We start from the raw sequence: 22686 nt of genomic DNA, 5'->3' as shown, positions 1-22686 counted from the left end.
AGCTAGGGGGAGATGGGAGTTGTAGTACAACATATCCGGAGGGCGCCAGGCTAATAGAGACTTTTTCCTTAATTCTGTGTCCAAACGGTGGCCCCTGCTTGAAGCCCTGGCCACTGATGTCCCGCGCCGATGCTCTAACGTTAGCCCGACGACATCGTCAGCGGTGTTTTTACCTTGACCGGCGGAGTGGAGCAGCGCGAAGGCGTCATCGTCCACATTTCGGGGCTGCTGTAAGCCGGGCCCTCCGCCAGGTTGAAGCACAGCTCCTCCTCGCTGTCCAGGCTACTCCGGCTGCTCCGTCCCGAAGAGATGCTGATGACGATGGCGCTGGTATTATCAGCCCGAAGCATGCGCTGCCTCCACCGGCCCAGAGCTCTGTTCACCAGCATTTTGGCCAAAGACTGTTGGTGCTCTCCCTGGGGAAGGGCGGAGAAGAGGGGAAATAGTCACCATCTGACAGCCCACAGGTGCTGAGGCCTGCAGAGAACATCCGGCCCGCCTGGTTTACCAATCCGGGGTCCTCATACTGCCACGCCTTCTTCCCTGGCCTGACCCCCTCTCCCCATATACCAATCGCTGAAGGCTTCCCAGCTTTTGCTGTGGTAAATAACTGGCAAGGAGTCCAACTGCATGAAAGAGGAGGCATCCCAAACAGGTCGCCCCGTCTTAGTTTTATTAAGAACTAAGTGGTTACATTTCTTGTGTACAAGCTATGATTGGTTGTTGAGTACAGCATGTTAATGCATGATTACCTCGTGCACAGGAGATGTTTGTTAGTGTGTGTTCAGCATGAATATACCATATAAGGGTTAAGGAAATACGTGATCATAGCATAGTGCCTTCAATACTGTATTGTATTCTGTGGCTCTTGCGTCAGCACATTCCAAGGCATGGTAAGCCAGTGCCAAGATGTTCCTTAGCAAGGCCTTATCTTATTATTGTTGTCCTTGTGTTCCAGCACATCTCAGCATGGTATGCCAATACTGAATGTGTGCCAGTGAGGGACAACAATAACCCCTACATTTGCGCATTCTAATAGGTTGAAATGCCTTTTCTAGGGTTTAGTTAAGACCCTAAGAAGGGCCAATGTGGACCAGACGTAAGGAGGCGAAGGGGAGACATGACAGAGGTGTACTAAATTACACATGGCGCGGAGAACCTAGATAGGGAGGTATTTTTCTCCCTCTCCAAGAATACTAGAACCCAGGATCATCCCATAATGGTGGGAGCTTCAGGGCAGATAAAAGGAAAGACTTCTGCACAAAGTGCATTGTTAAAGTATGGAATTCACTACCGCAAGTTGGATGGCTTTAAAAGGGGGTTGGGTAGATTCCTGGAGAATGGCTACTCCTCCTGATGGCTGTATGCTGACTCCAGTATCGGAAGCAGGAAGCCTATACACACCAGTTGCTGGGGAACATGGGCGGGAGGGTGCTGTTGCACTTGTGTCCTGCTTTGTGGGTCCCTGGTCGACAGCTGGTTGGCCACTGTGTGAACAGAGTGCTGGACTAGATGGACCCTGGGTCTTGTCCAGCGGGGCTCTTCTTACGTTCTTATGTCAGAATTATGTTAGGGTCCATCTAGTCCAGCATTCTGTTGACACAGTGGCCAGCCACCCACGGGAAACTCAAAGGCAGGACATGAGTGCAACAGCACCCTCCTCCCCAAGTTAATGGCAGCAAGAGCTTTAAGCTAGACTGTACTGGAATATTTGGTACCTGGGGCTGCCCATTTTGCCTTTGGCCATGCCCACGACTGGAACCCTCACCCACCCACCCTGAGAGCTTCTGAAATGGAGTTCAGCCTTCAGGCTGAAAGAGCAACTCACTCTCTGAGTGCGGATTCTTATAAAGCCCAAACGACACCACCCGTACACGCCACACTGAAGGGGGAAATATCAAAAGGAAAACAAAACAAAACCTAAAGCTCCCACTCACCATAAAATACTTTTTATCTTCATGGTCCTGGCACATGGAAATGGCTTCTTGGGGTGGGATCATGTTCCAGAGACCATCGCTGCCCAGGATTATATATTTGTGCTTCTGAGGATCTAGCGTGTGTACGCTTGTGTCCGGCTCGGGAGACACGACGAACTCGCCGCTGTAGAAGTCGTAGCTCCACAGGTCACCTGGATTGAGAAGGGAACCAGGTGAAACCCAAACAGGCAGGCATTCATTTATTTAAGGGGGGGAAATAGGTTACCGTGATCAAATGCAACATTGCAGGACGGGGTCTTTGGAAGCTGTTAATTGCATCTGTCTCAAAGTGTGTCTGAACAGCAGTCTGAACAGGATTCACTTCAGGCTGCAAGGACAGGGGCTGCATGTCTGTATGCTCCTTAACGGGGGGGGGGAAGACCTCCCTCCCTCCCTGCAGAAAGCTAGCAGCTCAGGAAAAAGAGTTCCAACCAGCCTTCGCCCCAACATCTGTTTTTTCTATATGCAGGGAGTTTATTGGGGGGGAAAGCATTCAAATATAAAGCCTCCCATATCCTCCCCACAGAATGAAGTGGGACAGCCCAAAAAAAAGCTTTACCATATTCAACTTTACTGATCACATCAACTGAACCACTGATGCACATTAAGGATGCGTGCCTTATAACTCCTGCAAAGACAAGCCCGCTTAGGGTACAGTCCTACGCATGTGTAAACGGGGGGGGGGGGGGAGTCCTACAACTCCCTATATGCCCCTGTCTAAACATGCACAGGAATGCACCCTTAAAAACTAAATAAATAAGAATGCAAGCTCTTTTCTTTTCTGGAATATGAATCTCATCATTCCCTCCCATTAAAACGTTCTCAGGAACGTGGCAAGAACTTTGGAATGCCCTCCCCCAAAGGAGAAACTTTTTCTCTTTTCAGTGCCAAATGAAAACATTTCTTTTTGCCCAAACTTTTTAACGTTGTAGCATTTTAGAATTTGAAATTTTTTAAAAAAAACTGAACTTATTGCTGCGTTTTTGTTGGGCTGGCTGGCTGAAGAATTGCTATTTTAAAGTTGACTTTTAACACGTAATTGTGTGGCTCTTAGATTGGATTTGTCTGTTTGTTTTTAATGCTGTGTTTACCAACACGGGATCCCTTGTGGATGAAGGCCGGTTTACACATTTTAGAAATAAATAAATGTAAGAATTAACTACCGCAGAGACACCTCCTTGTTCAAGGGAGAATTGATTTCTGCTGCAGTGGACCAAAACAAAGAACTCATGCTTCTGTTTAAAACCCTATTGATTACATTTGTATCTATCCATTTTTCCTCTCGCAAAGAGCCCAAAGTGCTTACATGCTGCTACTCCTCTCCCAATTTATCCTCACAACAACCCTGTGAGGTAGGTTAGGCTGAGAGACAGTGACAGGTCCAGAGTCCCCCATGGCTAACTAGATCACAGCCTCAGTATCCAAAGCTCCGTTCCAGGTAAAATACCGCAGTAATTTACCACAACAGCCATTTACAATGACAACATTTGCATACAAAGAGATACACATTCGTACTCAGAGATGTGCGGTATCAGCAGCAACAAAATGTTGCAGCATATCCTCACATGCCAGCAGAAGCCATCTTGTTCAGGGTTCGTTTCAGCTAGTTATGCCCTCTTCCAGGATACAAAAGGCCAAGGCAGAGAGATAATTTCCTGGCCAAATGAAACCAATGAGAAGTAAAAGGTCAGCAAAGAACTGCAGATTTTTACACACAAATTTCAGTACCATAACAATAAAAAAAAACCCACTCTATAAAACATAGCCAAAAATGCAGGGCAAAAAGCCAACTTGTGAACGGAAATGGAACCTGCTTTGCAATAATACACAAGGGTTATCAAGGCAGACAAATAAAATAGCACAACCCAGTTACAAAAGGGTTTGTGCATTTTTAGCTACGTTTTATAAATTGTTTCATCGTTATTTTATTGATAATTGCGTGTAAAATTTGCAGTTCTTTCCTGATCTCTTATTTCTCTTCTCCCAAGTCATTCCATCCCTTCTCGCGTCCCCTTTTCCTCCAGCTGCCCGACATTAAACATCCCAAGGCTTCTGAGAATGCTCAGCCTCCTAGGTCTTATTTTGCACTTCTGAAAACCTCAGGGTTCCCCTAAATACGCCGGATACCTCCTTCTTGTTTCTCAGGGGCCCTATTTCGGCCCTGCTCCTGTCGGCACGGGAGCACCGCGTTTGCTCTTGGAAGGAGTTGTCACTCACCCGCCTGAGTTCATCGTTAGAGGGACTGACGTATAGAACAGGTTGCACAATTCTAGCGAGGTGCGGTTTTGGGCACTACTGGGGAATTCATAAGCATATCCACCTGCAATTAAGTCTCCACCTGCCATTTTACTGGCAACGAGCTCATCTGGAGAATGGGAGGCAGCCAAGAGCATGTCATTTTAATTGCCTTCAGTGGGAAGGTAGGAGCGCATGAATCCCATGAGAGAGAAAGAGAGAGCACATGCAAAACATAAGACCCAGGGTCCATCTAGTCCAGCACTCTGTTCACACAGTGGCCAATCAGCCATCAGCCAGGGACCAACAAGGCAGGACATGGTGCAACAGCACCCTCCCACCCATGTTCCCCAGCAACTGGTACACACAGCTTACTGCCTCGAATACTGGATACAGCAATTCCCCTTTATTCAAGATCAGCATCGTGCCTTGCAGATCTTTTGGACTATAACTCCCAGCAACTCCAGCCAGCACGGCCAACAATCAGGATAATGGGGAGTGTAGTCCAAAACATCCTGGAAGATACCAGGTTGGGAAAGGTTCTTCTAGTTCAGGAAAGAAAAGCAGGACTGAAGGAAAATTAAAAAGGCTGGTGGGAAATAAGAAAGCCGCTCTTGTTAATAGAGATCATAAAAAGCAAGGGAGGCTTGGAAGGAATTGGGCGGGGGGGAGGACATTTCAAAGCAGTCTTCCCCAGTTGGGTGCCCTCCAGGCTGGCTGGGGATGGTGGAAGTAGTAGTCATGGAGATTTGGAGGGCACCACATGGCAGGAAGGCTAGGCCAAAGGATCCCCCCCCCAGGTAGCCAAACCATGTCATATATCTATCCCCACTTCATCACAACAGTTAAAACTGCAGGAGCTATACTAGAGTGACCAGATACAAAAGAGGGCAAGGCTCATGCAGCTTTTCACTGTTGTGATGAAGAGGGCATTTCACCAGGTGCTGCAGGCATACAAATGACACCTGCTGAAATTCCCTTTCCAATACAACTGTTAAAGACACAGGAGCCCTGTCCTCCTTTCCATAGGGTCACCCTACTCATGAAGTTGTTCCTGCTCTTTACCGTTCCAAGGTGCTTGTTCCCCGGCCTCCCGCCCTGGCCCAGACAACGGTGAGGAAGAGGAGGAGGAGATGCGAACCGTACGACCGAAATGAAGAAAGTTTGGGGCAACCAAGAGAGGGATTTTGTGTGGACGGACTGCGAGGTTCACGGAGTTCTCAAAAGAAACTGCTGGGTGCAGAATTCTTCCATTTTAAGCGCTTGTCTTTTACGCCAGTTGGTGGGTTTCATGCGTTCCCGGGCGGGGAAAACGAAGCCAGTGCTACAAGCATGAAGTCCGCCCGTCCCAGCATAATGCCTGAACCGCAAGTGCTTCGCGCGCGGCAACATTCCCGCCGTCAATATAAGTGAGTCACCGTAGCTGTCATTTCGACAGCGCCTATAAACGCATTTGATGAGGTTTTCCGGGTCACGGCACGCTGCTGGCATTTCACCAACCCTCCCCTGGCACAAAACACACGGCAGCGTTACGTCGCCAACCGATTTATCAGGTTGGGCGAGTTGAGAGGACAATAAAGGCACCAGTGACTGATATCGCCTCCCTGGCTCTGGGCTGTTCCAATTCAAACTAGAGGAAGAGATTCACAGGGCTGAATGTTTCCTCATACACAAAGATTCCCCGTGCACAGAAAGCTAGTGTGTCAGGGAGAAGGCTTGACGAGAACGAGATGTACGAGGGTGGAGCAGGGAGGAGGGAAACAATGACCCTGTTCAGATGACACGCTAAGCCACGGCGTTTAAACATTTAGAGATAAACATTATGGCTTAGCATGTCGCGTGAACCATGACTTGGCATGTCACGTGAACCATTCCTAACCATGGTGGCTACAGAATCACAACTTAAACCCGCTCGCTAACCATTTGCTGCAAAAGGGTTAGTGGCCTAACCATGGCTTAGCGTGTTGTCTGAACAGGCCCAAAATGAGTTTTGATAAGGTTACTGGCAAGAGAGCCAGTGTGGCGTAGTAGGTAGGAACGTGGGACTAGGCCTGGTGAGACCTGGGTTCGAATCCCCACTCAGCTTACTGGGTGCCTCTGAGCAAGCCACTCTCTCTCTGTCTCTCAGCCTAACCTACCTCACAGGGTTAGAATCACAGAATAGCAGAGTTGGAAGGGGCCTCCAAGGCCATCTAGTCCAACCTCCTGCTCAATGCAGGAATCCACCCTAAAGCATCCCTGACAGATGGTTGTCCAGCTGCCTCTTGAAGGCCTCTAATGTGGGAGAGCCCACAACCTCCCTAGGTAACTGATTCCACCATCGCACTGCTCTAACAGTCAGGAAGTTTTTCCTGATGTCCAGCCGGAATCTGGCTTCCTGTAACTTGAGCCTGTTATTCCGTGTCCTGCACTCTGGGAGGATCGAGAAGAGATCCTGGCCCTCCTCTGTGTGACAACCTTTTAAGTATTTGAAGACTGCTATCATGTCTCCCCTCAATCTTCTCTTCTCCAGGCTAAACATGCCCAGTTCTTTCAGTCTCTCTTGTTGCTGCTGAGGATTAATTGGAGGGGGGTGAACATCAAAAGAAGAGCAGGATAGAAATGCAGTAAATAAACGATTTCTCAGAGTTGGGACACATTGTTAGCGATGCAAAAACAGCAGCGAACATTACAGAGAAACTGCGGCCCACGGAAAAGAAGGGTGCGACAGGCAACGAGGCACTTCTTGCTTGTCGTAGATGAGCAAGAAAGAAAAACCTCTTAAGGAAAAAGTACATGTACCAAATACAAGAGGCCTCTAGATGTGGAGAAAGGGGGCCAAAAAAGAGAAAGAAATAGAGATATTTCCGGCAAGGTAAACAGATCCGCGTGTGTCCGAGGGAGAGCAACATAAATTCAGAACGAGGAAGCACAGGCCCAAAGCTTTACTCAGAACCAGACGCCGCTCGTTCTGCTTTCGATTATGTCTGCAGCGCGTTAGTTTCCAGAGAGAGGCGAATAAAAAGCAATTTCAGTCAGAGATGGGAGAGACAGTCCCAGAATGGGGAGGAAGAGCTTTAGCAGGAAGATACACACACAAGACGAGGATATATCCTGGGAGTAGGCCCAGACTGAGGTGAATTTCAGAAACACAGCTTCGGCCTAGTTCTCGCTGAGGTGGCAAAGCCTGAACCTGGGCTATACCTCTTCAGGTGGGGGCTCCCATAATCGAATGCCCCACCGTACAAGAATAAAAAATCCCTCCACACAGAAAACGTCTCCTTGACACTTATTTAATAAGGACACAATCCAGCCATGGTGGCTGGGGCAGGCTGGGAGATGAAGGCCTTTTTATTGTCTAATCATGCATAGGATTGTGCCTTCATTTATTTAAAATCCTCCTAGGCCGCCTTTCAGGAGAGGAGCCCTCGCAAGGCGACTTACAACAAGATAAATCCTAAAATAAAAGCGAACACTTTAACAAAAGAGCAGATTTCTCTATATATATTTGTATGGAGGAAACACAAGGATTTTTCCAGACGGAAGGATTCTGGCTCGAACCAGGAGAAGACACCATGCAACTCATTATTCCATCTTTTCTTCCTTAGCTGGTTTGGAAAAAGAAGAAAAGATGGAAGATGCAAAGGGGAAACACTGGAGGAAGTGATCTGGAACCCCTCAGAAAATGTCGTGCTTGAGGTAAGGTAATGGCGCCACAAAAGCCTCGGCCAGGCGCATCCGAAGCGTGTCGACAGATAGAAGTGGTACTGCTAAGACATGGGTGTCCCGCATCTGCAATATCTAGGCCTCAGACCTCTGTGGGAGTATATGCGCAGCTTTTGCACGCGCGCACACGGTAAACACTCCCCAATTTACACCATTGTGCTTGAAAACAGACCCGACTACAGCAACAGTTAAGAACGGAAGAAGTACCCTGATGCTGGATCAGACCAAGGGTCCATCTAGTCCAGCACTCTGTTCCCACAGTGGCCAACCAGCCATCGGCCAGTGATGGACAAGTAGGACATGGTGCAACAGCACCCTCCCGCCCATGGTCCCCAGCAACTGGTGCACACAGGCTTATTGCCTCGAATACTGGAGATGGCACACAACCATCAGGGCTAGTAGCCATGGATAGCCTTCGCCTCCAGGAATTTATCCAACCCCCTTTTAAACCCATCCAGATTGGTGGCCATCACTACATCTTGTGGTAGTGAGTTCCATAATTTTACTCTGCGCTGTGTGAAGAAGTAGTTCCTTTTATTTGTCCTAAATCTCCCACCACTCAATTAAAGCAGACTTGAAAGAAAAGGGAAAGACTCTTTTTTAAAAAAAAAAAACCAGCAAATTGTGGCAAGCTAAACACCTCCACTAGTTCGAACAACTAGCACTTATTTCTACACCTTTGCAGAACGCTATCCCACAATTCCACACCTTCCCAGGAACCTCTGTGTGTGTGTGTGTGTGTGTGTGCGTGCATGCACAGGCTGTATCAGCCAGACCACTGGGCAAAGCTTGGACAAGCTGTTGTGACCCATCCTCAGCCATCCCACCTGTAAAATGGGCACAGCCGTCCTGACAGACTTCCTGACCTCCATATTATGGCCTGTAGTAATTTTGATGCAGATTTGTACTTGTATATGCAAGTCATCCGAGTATATTGTGAGAAATTTACTAAGTCTTTAAACTACACAGACGCTCTTACCACACATGGCTCAGGGGGGAACAGGCTCCACCCCACCCCGAGCTGCCATTTTGCACCCGGCTCCACCCCAGGCCGCCATTTTGCACCTGGCTTTGGTTAGGGTTCAAATAAAAAACAAGGGAGATCTCGCAAGCCTGGCGTTCCCTATTTGAACGTCCTCCCGAACGTGGCTTCTGTCCCTCTGCGGCGCGCCACTTGCGATCGGACGCACGTCCTAAGCGAGGGCCTTCAGCCACAACACTTTCAACCGAAGACCAAGAGACAAAAGCTCTGTTGGGAAGCGAAGGTGTAAAATACACACTCTCTTTGGCGCAGCACTAATCGAAGACCAGAGGCTGAGACTGGAACCCAGGAGGATTCCCTAATTCCCAGGCAATAACGGCGGCCCGGCGTTTCCCGATCCCACGGCAAACCAGAGAGGAGGGAAGGGTTAACTTAACTCGACAAAGTGTATAATTAAAACACTAACCATCTGCTAGTGTCCATCTGGCTTTCATTTCCTTACAATAGGCACCAGGGGGAAGCCATTTTTTTCATGGTGCGCTCTTCTGACAATGGTGTTCCCAAACCATGCACAGTTCAGGCCCGCCTTTGCCATTTCAGGCTTCCCTCCCATCGCCTCCCCGCACCGCCTATTAAAACGATCTCCCGTGGGCAGGAACACAAGCCTGCAATATTACTCCGGGCACCCTGGGAGGAAGATAATGTGCAACACTTCTGAGGAGGAAGTGGGGGAAACTGAACTCATCGGGGAGGGGGGAGGAGGGAACGAGCATGTAACGCGCATGGGAAAAGAGGAGTTTCACATCCACCACGGCACCGGCGAGGCCTGGAAAGTGCATGACAAGCAAAATGGAAGACTGTAGACCGGGGTGGGCGTGCACCTCCAGTGTGGTCAACACCCATTTTACGTTGGGATTTCCTACAGGAATTTTCTATCACCTTCATCAACATCCCTTGGCCTTATCAAATGGTGAGGCGGGAGAGAACCTATCCAGTCTTCACGCTATTTCATTTAGGCCCCGTTCAGAAGACACCTTAAACCACGGCTTTAACCACGGTGAATAAGGCCTTAGTCACCACGGTTAAAGCTGTGGTTTAAGGTGTCTTCGGAACACGGCCTGGCTTTCTGGCTTAACCACCGTGGTTAAGGCCGTGGTTTAAGGTGTCTTCTGAACGGGGCCTTACTTATCATACAATGCTTTGCGATCCAAGCCAGAAGCCATTAGCTTCACACGCAGGAGCTCCCAGCTTGGCTCCTCGGCCTCTCCACTTAGGGGTCATGAAAGACCCCATTCTGAAATCCTGCTGCCAGTCAGTGCACAGCAGGGCTAGGGAGCCTTTTATCCTCTGAGGGCAGACGAGGCGGCTGCCCGCCCTCAGCACAGACTGGGCTGTGTCTGGATTGTACACTCTTCCTTGCTATTTAGGACGGAGCGCCAACGACAGCAGCAATCCTGGGACTCAGCCAATATAGCCTGAAGCCAAGATGACAACCGAACAGCTTAGAGGGTAGCGACACGTCATGCACAGGGGCAGTTTGCCACCCACAAGCGGAGCGCGGCGCCTTTTTCCCCAATGGAGACAGCGAAAGCCTGTTTGCCACCTGAGCCCCAGAAATGGCAGGGGTGGAACAGCTGGCCTTCCTCCCCTTTGGCACTCAGCCGCACCGCAAGAGCAGCACACTCAAGACCAGTCAATTTGCCGTTCCAGAGAGACCCGGCAGGCACTCAAAGGTTGCCAAACGGTAACGCAGCCCGGGGAAACGAGAGAAAAGAAACCAAAGAGCGGAGAGGCACAGATCCTGGGGTTCGGATGCAAACCATGGCTTGGATCCTAACTAGGCATCTGGGAAGGAGCCTTTCCATTTATGGAATGGGCTGGGATTGATCAAGAGATCCCATCCGCCACCGGTAGAAGGAGGGAGGCAATTTTCACCGATTTCTACCTTCTACTGGTCCAGAGGTTCCCCCAGCTGTCCAGAACAGATTTTCAGGGACACCACAAGTGTAGAGAGGAGAGGGAAATTGGGGGAAGCCACCTCCCCCTGTTCCCCGTTAGAAGCATCCGTAAGTAGAGCTACACTCTCTTAGCAGTGGGAGCGAGAACAGGATCCCAGTCAATGTTGCCGGATCTTATCCATATAATATTATTCACACCCGGCTTTTCTGCTCACAGAGCACACTCGCTCAGAGAGGCTTCATGACAGCAGAAAGTCCAAAAGGCAGGTTTTTGTGTGGTCACTGTTTTTTGGGGAAAGAAAAAAAAATAACAACAAGAACAATTAAAAGCAAAAGCGGCAGCGTAAAAACCAGCAGTAGCTGTGCGTTAATAAAAATTAAACGTTGAAAGCCTATTGAAAAAAGGAGCATTTTTAAATGGGTAACGAATAGGCAGCACGGAGAGGGTGTGAGAGTATTCCAGAGCTGTGGTGCCACCCCCAATGAGGCCCTGCCTTGGACCGTAAGAAGACCACGTCTTTCTTATTTATTTATTTATTTATTTTTATTACATTTTTATACTGCCCATCAGCCGAAGCTCTCTGGGCAGCGCACAATTAAAAACCATAAAATATAACAAGCATAAATTTAAAACATTAAAAAGTTAAAACAGCAATATAAAACCAGCTACATTAAAAAGCCTGTGTAAAAAGGTCTTAGACCAGACTCGCCCTGTCATCCGACATGTTGGATTGCAATGACCATTATCCCTGAGAATGATTGGTGTGGCAGTCCAATACATTGAGAGGGGACCAAGTTGGGGTAAGCCATCTAAGACCATTTATTTAATTTATTTACTTATTAATTACATTTCTATACCGCCCAATAGCCGGAGCTCTCTGGGCGGTTCACTTCAGACCTTAAAGGCCAAGGGCATCGAACAGAGAGGTGTTCCCACAATCCTCTTTGTTTGGACACAGGGACTCAACTCAGACGATCATCACGCCCTCCCTTCGCTTCTCTGAACGCACAACTTTACCACTGGCTCACAACTTAGTCCAATCCACGGTTCATCCCCATGTCTGGATCAGGGAAACTATGGTTAGCACTTGTCTTCCAAAAGCAGAATGGGTTTAACCGTGGTCTCCCATTCTTCCTTACTACAGCGCCTGTGAGCGAAGCGAAGCGCTTACTCCCACAAAGCGTAGAGCCATAGGGGAGGAGGACTCAACAGCATCCGTGCGCCAGAGGTATTGGCAACGCACTAGCGCAAACCAACGCTTGCGCAACATCAAAAGCGCTTGCTGGCACGGCGAGTTTCTCGGAAAACCTGGCACACAAGCACGCACTACTGATGTAGAGCAAGCATTGGTTTACAATTGCGCAACATCAACAGCGCCAGTGCTCAGTTGGCTCCTTAAGAATATAAGAACATAAGTAGTGCCGTGCAGGATCAGACCCAGGGTCCATCTAGTCCAGCACTCTGTTCGCAGTGGCCAACCAGCCATCGGCCAGGGACCAACAAAGCAGGACATCATCATCATCATCATCAAGAGAGATTCCTCGCTCTCCTTTATTCCTCATATCGAGGCATTAGCTAAATCCTGTCGTTTTTTCCTGTATAATATTGCCAGGATTCGATCATTTTTGTCTGTCTCTTCTGCCGAGACTCTTGTTCATGCATTGGTTATTTCTCGGTTGGACTACTGCAACCTTCTTCTCACTGGCCTTCCTTCTTCTCACATCAGTCCGTTGGTTTCTGTCCACCACTCTGCTGCTAAGATCATCTTCTTGGCTCGTCGCTCTGACCATGTCACTCCACTTCTGAAATCTCTTCATTGGCTTCCGAATCCAATATAAACTTCTCCTGTTGATCTTCAAAGCTTTTCACTGTCTTGCTCCTTCCTATCTCTCCTCTCTCATCTCACACTATTGCCCCGCTCGTGCTCTTCGCTCCTCTGATGCCATGTTTCTCGCCTGCCCAAGGCCCTCTCCTTCCCTTGCTCGGCTTCGTCCACTTTCTTCTGCTGCCCCTTACACCTGGAACGCTCTTCCAGAACATTTGAGAACTACAAGTTCAACCGCAGCTTTTAAAGCTCAGCTAAAAACCTTTCTTTTTCCTAAAGCTTTTAAAACTTGATTTTGTTCTGACTTTATACTGTTAGTTTTACCCTACCCAGTGCCTGTTTACCCTACCCTGTGCCTGTTTGCATTCTCTTCCCCTCCTTATTGTTTTACTATGATTTTATTAGAATGTAAGCCTATGCGGCAGGGTCTTGCTATTTACTGTTTTACTCTGTACAGCACCATGTACATTGATGGTGCTATATAAATAAATAAATAAATAAATAAATAATAATAATAATAATATTACCCACCTCTCCCTCTGGATTGAGGCAGGGAACAACACAGAATACAAAACATTATAAAATACATAAAACTGATTAAAACATCTAAAATCTAATACATGATTAAAATAACAGCCAGCCGGAGATCTTAAAATTCGACTGGGTAGGCCTGCCGGAAGAGATCACTCTTTATTGATTCTTTATATTCAGAAAAACTATTGAGTTGGCGGATGTCTCCCGGCAGGCCATTCCAGTCTGGGAGCAGCAGCAGAGACGGTCCTCTGGGTAACCGCTGTTAATCTAGTTTTCGCTGCCTGAAGTAAATTCTTCCCAGAGGACATGGTGCAACAGCACCCTCCTACCCATGTCCCCCAGCAACTGCGGAATGCATGTGTTCCTCCCTTTTCCCCCAAAAGATAACCTTGCCGACATCAGTCCTTGCAGCCAAGTTAAATCTCCGCTACCGATATCGTCTGCTTTGTCTGGCCAATCGGGTACAGAAATGTAATCAAGGAACACATAACTAAGACTACTTACCGAGGGCACGAGCCACTGCTAAGAACGGGATCTGATCAATAACGGTGCTTCGCCGCACGGGGCCGTTATGGGTCAGGCGAGGCCGTTTCCACACAACTCGGTTCACGCCAGACTTATTGATCACACTAAAACCACCGGAGAGGTAAGGAAGGACGAGGGAAATCAAAACGGAAGGAAAAGAAAGAGGAAAACCAAGAAGTCAGTTAAAACGAAATGGATATTTACTAGTACCTCAATTTATTAAAACAGATTTGTAACATGGCTTCCTGTTGTGGAGAACACCCCATAATAACCATGGTGCCGTCAATGGGCAGAGGACTTTAGAAAGTAACACCCACACACTGATCCCTGCCCAGAGGAGTTTACAATGCAAACTTCAACACAGAGGAAATCATCAAGGGAGAGTAGACAGATAGAGGCAAAGGGAATTCAGTTCTGTTTCTGTAATTTTTAATTAGCGTTGTTGGAATATGTTCACAGCCTTCGGGGCTGTGAGTATCGCAGGATTGCCCAACTGTGCTGCTGAAATGTTGGACTTTAGAATTCTGGGCATCTCAGCTTTTTAAATTAAAAAAATAATGTTTCTAGCCCTTAATGTTCTGAAGACAAAGCCTTAAAATGTGCGTGCAGTGCAGCCTTCCTCAACCTGGGGTGCTCCAGATGTGTTGGACTGCATCTCCCAGAATGCCCCAGCCAGCGGCATTCTGGGAGTTGTAGTCCAACACATCTGGAGCGCCCCAGGTTGAGGAAGGCTGGTGTAGTGCCTTGTGAATCTTCAGAGCAATGGTGCACTCAGCAAGGCTTCCAGAGGTCTGGGAACAGAGAATGGAGTTGGTGTCCTTTCTAGCTTTCCCCCCCTCCTCCTAAGAAAAGTAAAATTACATCAAATAAGCACAACAGCCTTCAGAGCCAGAACTGCACGCAGGTCATGGTTCTATGAGAGTGCAAAATACCCACAAAATGGGATAGCAGAGGTGCTGAATTGAGCTTCCTCTGAATCCCAATTTCCGCTTTGTTCGTTTGTTTTAATGATCACGTTTCTAGTCCTCATGTTTCTGACGATGGGTTTGAGAATGGGTAGGCAATGACTGTGGAAATCTCAAACCGTGGGTTACCACAAATAAGCCAGTGTACAAGTCACTGCTGCTAAATCACACCCACCCATTCCAACTGTGTCTTGTCAGGGGAGAGACAAGCCAGAGTTCCAGGTTCAGACGTCACCCTAAGCCAGTGCTCTTCAACTGGCCCAGACCTGAGGACACCCAACCTGCGACATGGGACCCACTTTCATAGTTGCCCAACATGGCAGAAACAGCTTTGCCACGACCCATCCGGACTGATCTCGCAACCCACTTTTGGGGACACGACCCACCACTTGAAGACCACTGCTCTAAACAACCCAGGGACTTGAGTCGGATGAACTGGTTTATAGCACAATGGCAAATGGCAAAATTAGGGGGATTTCAAGAGGGACTTAACCAGCAACAAAAACATCTCTTTACAGCAGGACATATTGCTTTTATATTGTATTTTATATTATGATTTTAGACTGTTGTTTTATACTTTGAATTGTCTTAATTTTATGAACCGCCCAGAGAGCTTCAGCTATTGGGCGGTATAGAAATGCAATAAATAAATAAATATTTCCCTCACAGAAATCCTCCGGGAATGATGTTATCACATAGCATCGCTCTGAGGTGATTTCGGAGCAGGGGACGGGGAATGGCGTCCGCCAGGAAGAAGCAAAGATGGCGTCACCGGCGACAGCCCACCTCACCGCTGTAAATGTGTTTTTATCACTGATTTGATGATTTATTTTAATTGCATTTGTATACCGCCCCACAGCCGAAGCTCTCTGGGCGGCTTACGTAAGATTTATTATCTATGCATTTGTTTTATTATCTATGTCGGACCGGGAGCTTCGACTATACGGCGACTCATAATTTGAATGAATGAATGAAGAAACAAATGAAAACAAAGTTGACAAAAGTTTCGAAAGAAAAGGCTTGTAGAAGCGCTTTTGACCCGGGGCCTGGCTTTAAGCCTAAAGCTTGAAGGAAGTCAGGCGGGAATTCGGCCTGTGCGAGGGGAAAGGATGTTACTACAGGGAAGCCAATCAGACCAATGAGGAAGCTCCTTGGCACCAATAGGCCAGGAGAGGTCATGTGATAATGCCGGCCGCCCCCTATAAAAGCTTCCCGCGTTAATGACGTTGCCTCGGCCTCTCCTCCTCCCGTGACACGAACCGCCTCAGACACGGGCCTGGAGACGGCCCGGGGCGGCTATTCCGGGCGGCCATTCTGAACAGATTTCCTTCCCAACCTCATGAAGAACAACCCCAAAGGCAGCGCAAAACGAAATGTCTGTTCCCTTGAGGCGGCAGCTGCCATAAAAGCAACAACAAATCGCTAACAGGGCCGCGGGGGAGCTTAAAGCATTGCCTTGGGCGCTCACCAAAAGCTGAGGCGAGGATTTCGCTCCCCTCGACCTAAAAAAACTGAAATATTTAAACGCAACCTAGGTATCTGAGAGTTTCTCCCAGCAACAGCGGGAAGCAGAATTAAGAAGAGAGAGAGAGGCAGAAAGATAGACGTCATCTATCCTCAAGCAAAGAGGATGGGTTTTAAAGCTGCACCTTTAAAGTTTTAGCACCTGCTCTTGTCTGAGCAGCAAGACGGGTTTGGAGGCCAAGGAAGAAAACCTCACACAGCCGTCAGCAGGTGCCAACGAGTGACTAATCCTGCAGGGAAAAGGAGCTGAGCACGGCCGAGATCCGGAACAACCGGGCCCTGCAACGATCTTCGGGCTGGGTTTACAAGACCGATGAACACTTTGTGAACTGGGTAGATCCTGCAAAATACCAAAGGAACGTCAATTCCTTCTAGCGGCAGACACAGTACCGCCGTGCTGATAGGATTGGAGCCTGAGAAGAAACAGGGGGAAACATCAGGTTCAGGGGAACCCTGTTGTTTCGAGAAATATCCCCTGAACATGCTGTTACTATATGCACAGCTACTGACCTGGGGAGGAAGCCAAAATCTTTAGCTCAAAATATATATATTTTTAAAACACTCAGTTGTTAATCTTTCTGTCTTTCACATGCACATAAAAACAACCCCCCAAAGGGACAGAACTTCCTCCCCACAAAAATTAAAAACAGCCCAAAGAAAACTGTATGTTCACTGATCTCCAGAATTTGCTTTTCTAAGCATCATCAGAAAAGAAAAATCAGGGGGCGGGCGGCTAGGGGGAACAAGGGGGAAAGTGGAATGTCCTATGAACCGGTTACAGTTTCTAGCATCCTGGAGGAAGGCGTGACTAGACAGGTGGAACTCTGAAGAGGAGCATTGAAAAGTATATGCTGCAACATTTTGTTGCAGTTCTGACTGTATGATAACAGTGATGAATAATAAAGGAAAGGCCTCATAGCTCAAGCGGCAGCGCACATCTCTGCCCGCAAAGACCGTCCCTAAAATGTCAAAGAAAGTCAACATTCACTGGCCAGAGGAACAGATAAGAGAAGTCACATTGTCTGAGATTTGCCACCCCGAGCAAAGCAAACGGTTTCGCCTCCACCTGCTACCTGTTCCAATAACTGGAGGTTAACAAGTCCACGGGGGCCTGGTGATGTCAGCGAGAAAACCTCTGGGTCTCTCTGCTTCGGAGAGACTCGACAACACAGAGGAAGAAAGAGAGGGGGGGGGGGGGAAACGGTGGCATCCGTATGCTGCTGGCGCTCACGAGCCAAAAATCGCACAGGGCTCCTCTGAAGCGGTGCCAACTTTCAAGGCCCGGAGGTTTGTTTCGCAACAGGGGCACGGCAGCTGACGGGGTCTGGTTGGCTGCTGTTAATATTCCTCCCCAGCCCTACGATGGGGGCAAAAAACCCACCAAGCACCGATCGAACTAGTAGAGAGGAAGATTACGGGCGGACTCAACACTCCGGTTACGTTTCCAAAGATTTTTGTAACGTGGCAGCATGACCAAACAAGAACAACAACAATAATAATAATAATAGTTTTGTCTGTTTGATTTTTATTATTATTATTATTTTATTTATTATTTATATAGCACCATCAATGTACATGGTGCTGTACAGAGTAAAACAGTAAATAGCAAGACCCTGCCGCATAGGCTGACATTCTAATAAAATCATAATAAAACAATAAGGAGGGGAAGAGAAAGAAAACAGGTACAGGGTAGGGTAAAACTAACAGTATAAAGTCAGAGCAAAATCAAGTTTTAAAAGCTTTAGGAAAAAGAAAGGTTTTTAGCTGAGCTTTAAAAGCTGCGATTGAACTTGTAGTTCTCAAATGTTCTGGAAGAGTGTTCCAGGTGTAAGGGGCAGCAGAAGAAAATGGACGAAGCCGAGCAAGGGAAGTACAGACTGAATCTTTTCTCAGAAAGGCATCGCCTGCCCAAGGGCCTCTACTTCCCTTGCTCGGCTTCGTCCATTTTCTTTTGCTGCCCCTTACGCCTGGAACGCTCTTCCAGAACATTTGAGAACTACAAGTTCAATCGCAGCTTTTAAAGCTCAGCTAAAAACCTTTCTTTTTCCTAAAGCTTTTAAAACTTGATGTTGTGCAGACTTTATACTGTTAGTTCTACCCTACCCTGTGCCTGTTTACCCTACCCTGTGCCTGTTTGCATTCTCTTCCCTTCCTTATTGTTTTATTATGATTTTATTAGATTGTAAGCCTATGCGGCAGGGTCTTGCTATTTACTGTTTTACTCTGTACAGCACCATGTACATTGATGGTGCTATATAAATAAATAAATAATAATAATAATAATAATCTAAGAAACTGATGATGATAATAGAAATACCGTATTTCTTCGATTCTAAGACGCACTTTTTTCCCCATATAAACATCTCTAAAAATGGGGTGCGTCTTCGAATCGCAGGTGCGTTTATTATTTCTTAGAATCAAAGCTTTTTTTTCTGTTGGTGGTACTGAAATTAGTGTGCGTCTTACAATCGATGGCGTCTTAGAATCGAAGAAATACGGTAATAACATTTTTTTAAAAATGTAAGATTTTTGTATGTTTTAATTTTTGTTGTAAGATGGCTAGAGTCTTTTCTGAGAAAAGCATCTAAAAATTGGAAATAATAATAATAATAATAATAATAATAATAATAATAATAATAATAATAGAAGAACAACAAAAAGCAAAAGCAGCATTTTGTATATTTTAATTTTTGTTTTAGGATAGCTAGGCTTTTCTGAGAAAAGCATCTAAGATCTATTCACATTACAATCCTATGCAGGTTTGTTCAGAAATAAGCTCTATTCAGTTCAGCAGGGCTTTGTTACAAAGCAGCTCTCTTATGAATGAATGGTACTGACTCCATCTTGAAGCACAGGAAAGGGACTGAGAGCAATCACAGAAGGCTAGGTCAAGTAATCCATTTTCTAATAGACCTCCCAAAATGCATGGCCCAGAAGCAAAGGTGGGGGTAAAATTGAACAAAATATGAAAGCTGAATAGCAGGAGTGATAACTGGTAATATACCTGCTAATATGTTCCTATTGTTAAACTCTAGCCTGGACACCTTAAGACAGTCATTGGGTGTAGGGTCATCTTTTGTTGAAGGGATGTTTCTGGCAAGTACAGCCATCTTCTCAAACATACTCTCTTTTGTTACGTCTTTCTCCCACAACAATAGCATCACTTCCGGTGCTTGTGAGCAGTGATGTCACTGCTTTTCTTGAGATGGTATAAAAACCCTTCTTATTATTACTCTCCCTTCTGGGTAAGGTACCACACAGCTGCCAAAATTGCTGAGTCTCTCCTCCCAGAAGAAAGGCTCCTGCTCGTTCCTTCCCCTTCACCTGAGGTTAATAATACTGACCTATCTTACAGGGCTGTTGTTTATGGAGGTCATGAATACAGATGCTCTACAGAGCTGGTGTCATTATTTAACTGGATCAACAGCGTAGGTACGGGCCAAGTTCTCACAAGTTATGTCTGGGCTATACCACTTCAGATTGTAAGGGAATCTTCAGATTGCATGATTAAAGGCCCCACAACACTACTACTAACAATAATAAAACCCTCAACATTTTTTTTAAAAAAACACGTCACAGGGAAAGGTTGACCTAGGATTACAAACCCACTTCAAATTCTGATCAGGACAGAAACCCTGATTGGTTGGAACTTGCCACAGTTGGCATCTGTGCCAAAGTGACACTAGAACACATCTAGTGGCAGCAACAGAAAGAAAGGTTAATACTAGCCTGAAGAAGGCTTACAAATCCACTTGAAACTCTGGTGGGGATGGAAACCCTGACTGGTTGGCATTGGCCAGGGTTGGCAACCATGCCAAAGTGACCATGTCTGGGGCCAGTGTCAGAAAGAAAGGAAGGAAGGAAGGAAGGAAGGTAGATAGGTCATGAATTAAATGTCAGTGTCAGAAAGAAAGAAAGAAAGAAAGACAGACAGACAGACAGAAAGAAAGGTAGGTCATGAATTAAATGCTATGACTTGCAAGGAACCAGAGTTTGGCCAAGTTCAAACAACACGTTAGTCAACACAGTGTGAAAATTCCATTCAAACGTTGCGTTCCTACAGAGTACTCCCCACACAACATGTTCTAACTTCACCATTGTGTGACCATGGGCTACCGTGGAGTTGAGTAAAATCCACTGCAATGTTTGATTGACAGTTCCTCCGCCCTCTCTCCTTCCCCCGGTCCTCCTGATGGTATCCCATCAGCCAAAAAAAAAAACCAATCCCGGCAACTCTCCTAGAGCGGCACTCACTCCTTTTGCTGCTCTTGCCAGGGAACTCTGTAGCCAGTGGAGAAAGTCAACTCAACACAACAGGGAACTCCACGGAATCCTCCACACAACACGCCATTGTGCAGGAACACTCCTCTGCACAGCGTGGATTTTCAATTTGGAGTGTTTTCCAAAAAAACAACAACCATCCACTGTGAGCTGGAGTTTTCCTACCAGATAACACATTTCTCAACGGTGATGTAAAAACTCCACCATGGAGTTCTAAAACCAACATTGAGAAACATGTGGTCTAAATTGAGCCTTTGTGTCTGCACCATTGCTCAATATCAGATGCTAGTGCCATACAACCGAAGAGTGTTGTTCCTTTTATGATCGTCTGGCAAGATCATAGAAGAGATCTATGCTGCAATTCCAGCCAGGCAAGCCATGTCCTTTAAACACTTATTTCCTATATTTCTAAAAGTTTATATCCCACTCTACAGTGGCCAATTACCATTCCCAGAGCAACGTACAACCGAGTATAACAAAACAGATAAAACAATACAATATCACAACACAAGGATTAAAACCTCGCATCATCTTGAAAAAGAGTTAGGGCACGATCCTATGCATATTTAGACAGGAAAAAAAAGTCCCACAACTGAACTGGCTGGCTGGGAAATGCTGGAAGTTGTAGGACTTTTTTTTTCTGTCTAAACACACATAGGATCGTGCCCTTAAAAACTTTAGCGTTGCCTAAAGCTGGAAAGTTGAGGGGGGGTGTCGACAGGCACACACAAAATAGCAAAATAGGCACCAGGTGAATTTCCCTTTGGACAGCAGACACATCTGGAGAAGACCCTCAGATGTAAAGCTCAGCACACAGGGAGATTGATACGAGAGACGATGCCCTTTATAGTTTTTTGAGGGTTTTTTGTTGCCCGGTTTTAGCGGTGTTTGTTGCGGTTTTAACCCTGGGAACCCAGTGTCAGGGCAGAAAATTTATCTACAGAAAGATAAGCCCTGAATAAAACTGCACTTGGCATAGAGTCCGCGTTTCAGTATCACAGCAGGTGTTGCTAGTTAAACGATGAAACTGTAAAGGTTAAAGATAAGGGGAGACGTTCCCCCCTCGTCCCTAATTGAATAATTGACTGATGCAGTAGTGTCATCATCTAGTTTCTGAATGTATATATAGTTGTACATATTGAACGGTTATTTTTCTCGTTGCTGCTGGTCGATGGAAGATTATGTGTTGGCATGTTGATATGCCTCAGTAAACGCTTTTACTGGAGAAACTCCACGCCTGTGGGTATTTCTTGTGAGAGGGCACTCTGTCGTCGAGCAAAGGGTCGAAGGCTGATATGCGTTTAGTTAAACTCTGCTAAGTACCTAACACCCGGGTCCAGTCCTTGGAATCTGCAGTTAAAATAATCAGGGAGCAAGCAACTGCAAAAAACCCTCTCTACCTGAGACCCCAAGGGACACTGCAGCTCAGAGAAGACAATACTGACTAGATGGGAGACGTAGTCTGATATTGCAGCAACACTGTGAAAACACCTCCTCCTGGGAGGCCAAGGGTTAATAAGCCGAGACGGTTACCTGCCCCCAAGGCCTTCAATGCGTTGCCTCTCCTTCGGGAGTTCGGGTTTGTGGTCCTGCGTCACCTCCACGGCCCGGACAAAGTCGTCTTTGGGGTCATCTTGGACTCCAAGCACCACACCCGAGTCGCCCACGTGAGCCACGTACATCTTGGAGCCCCGGATTATGACCACGCTGGCGGTCGTCCCCGACGTGCTCGGGAGGCCGGTCATAGTCTTTGGCCACTCGGCTGCAAAGGGGAAAGACGACAAAGTGAACGTTGGCTTAGAGAGGCGCTACAAGCGGTCTTTTGTCACGGACGCAACGTAAATCAGAGTCACAGATATCCGTGCGCCTAGGGCGAGACAGAATTATCTCCAAGCGACCAGGTTAGGGAAGTTTCAGGGTTCGGGAACCTGTGGCACTCCAGATGTCGCTGGACTGCACATTCAAGAGAGGATGCGTTTGTTTCCTTGAAAATAACAGCAGCATCAGTGAATTTATTTATTTATTTATTTATTTATTGCACTTTTATACCGCCCAGTAGCCGAAGCTCTCTGGGCGGTTCACAAAAATTAAAACCATTCAACGTATAAAACAAACAGCATAAAAGCATGCATGAAAAATACAACACACAATGTATCTCGCCCTTTGCAAAGAGCT

At 46.8% G+C, this 22686-nt stretch overlaps 1 protein-coding gene across 2 annotated transcripts in view; it reads right to left on the bottom strand.

The window, feature by feature from the left end:
* PPM1D (protein phosphatase, Mg2+/Mn2+ dependent 1D) overlaps positions 1-22686 on the bottom strand; it is a 43799-nt gene that overhangs the window by 12404 nt on the left and 8709 nt on the right. For both annotated transcript variants that reach the window (XM_063146549.1, XM_063146548.1), the window contains exons 2-5: positions 22045-22273; positions 13721-13845; positions 1938-2128; positions 174-416 (exon numbers count right to left, since the gene is read on the bottom strand). In XM_063146549.1, the coding sequence (XP_063002619.1) occupies positions 174-416; positions 1938-2128; positions 13721-13845; positions 22045-22273 (788 nt within the window). The remainder of the gene's footprint in view (positions 1-173; positions 417-1937; positions 2129-13720; positions 13846-22044; positions 22274-22686) is intronic.

The sequence above is a fragment of the Elgaria multicarinata genome, chromosome 22 (genome assembly GCF_023053635.1).
Source record: "Elgaria multicarinata webbii isolate HBS135686 ecotype San Diego chromosome 22, rElgMul1.1.pri, whole genome shotgun sequence".
In the NCBI taxonomy this organism is placed as follows: Eukaryota; Metazoa; Chordata; class Lepidosauria; order Squamata; family Anguidae; genus Elgaria; species Elgaria multicarinata.
Note: the sequence above shows the minus strand (reverse complement) of the source record. Positions and strands in the feature narration are given on the sequence as shown.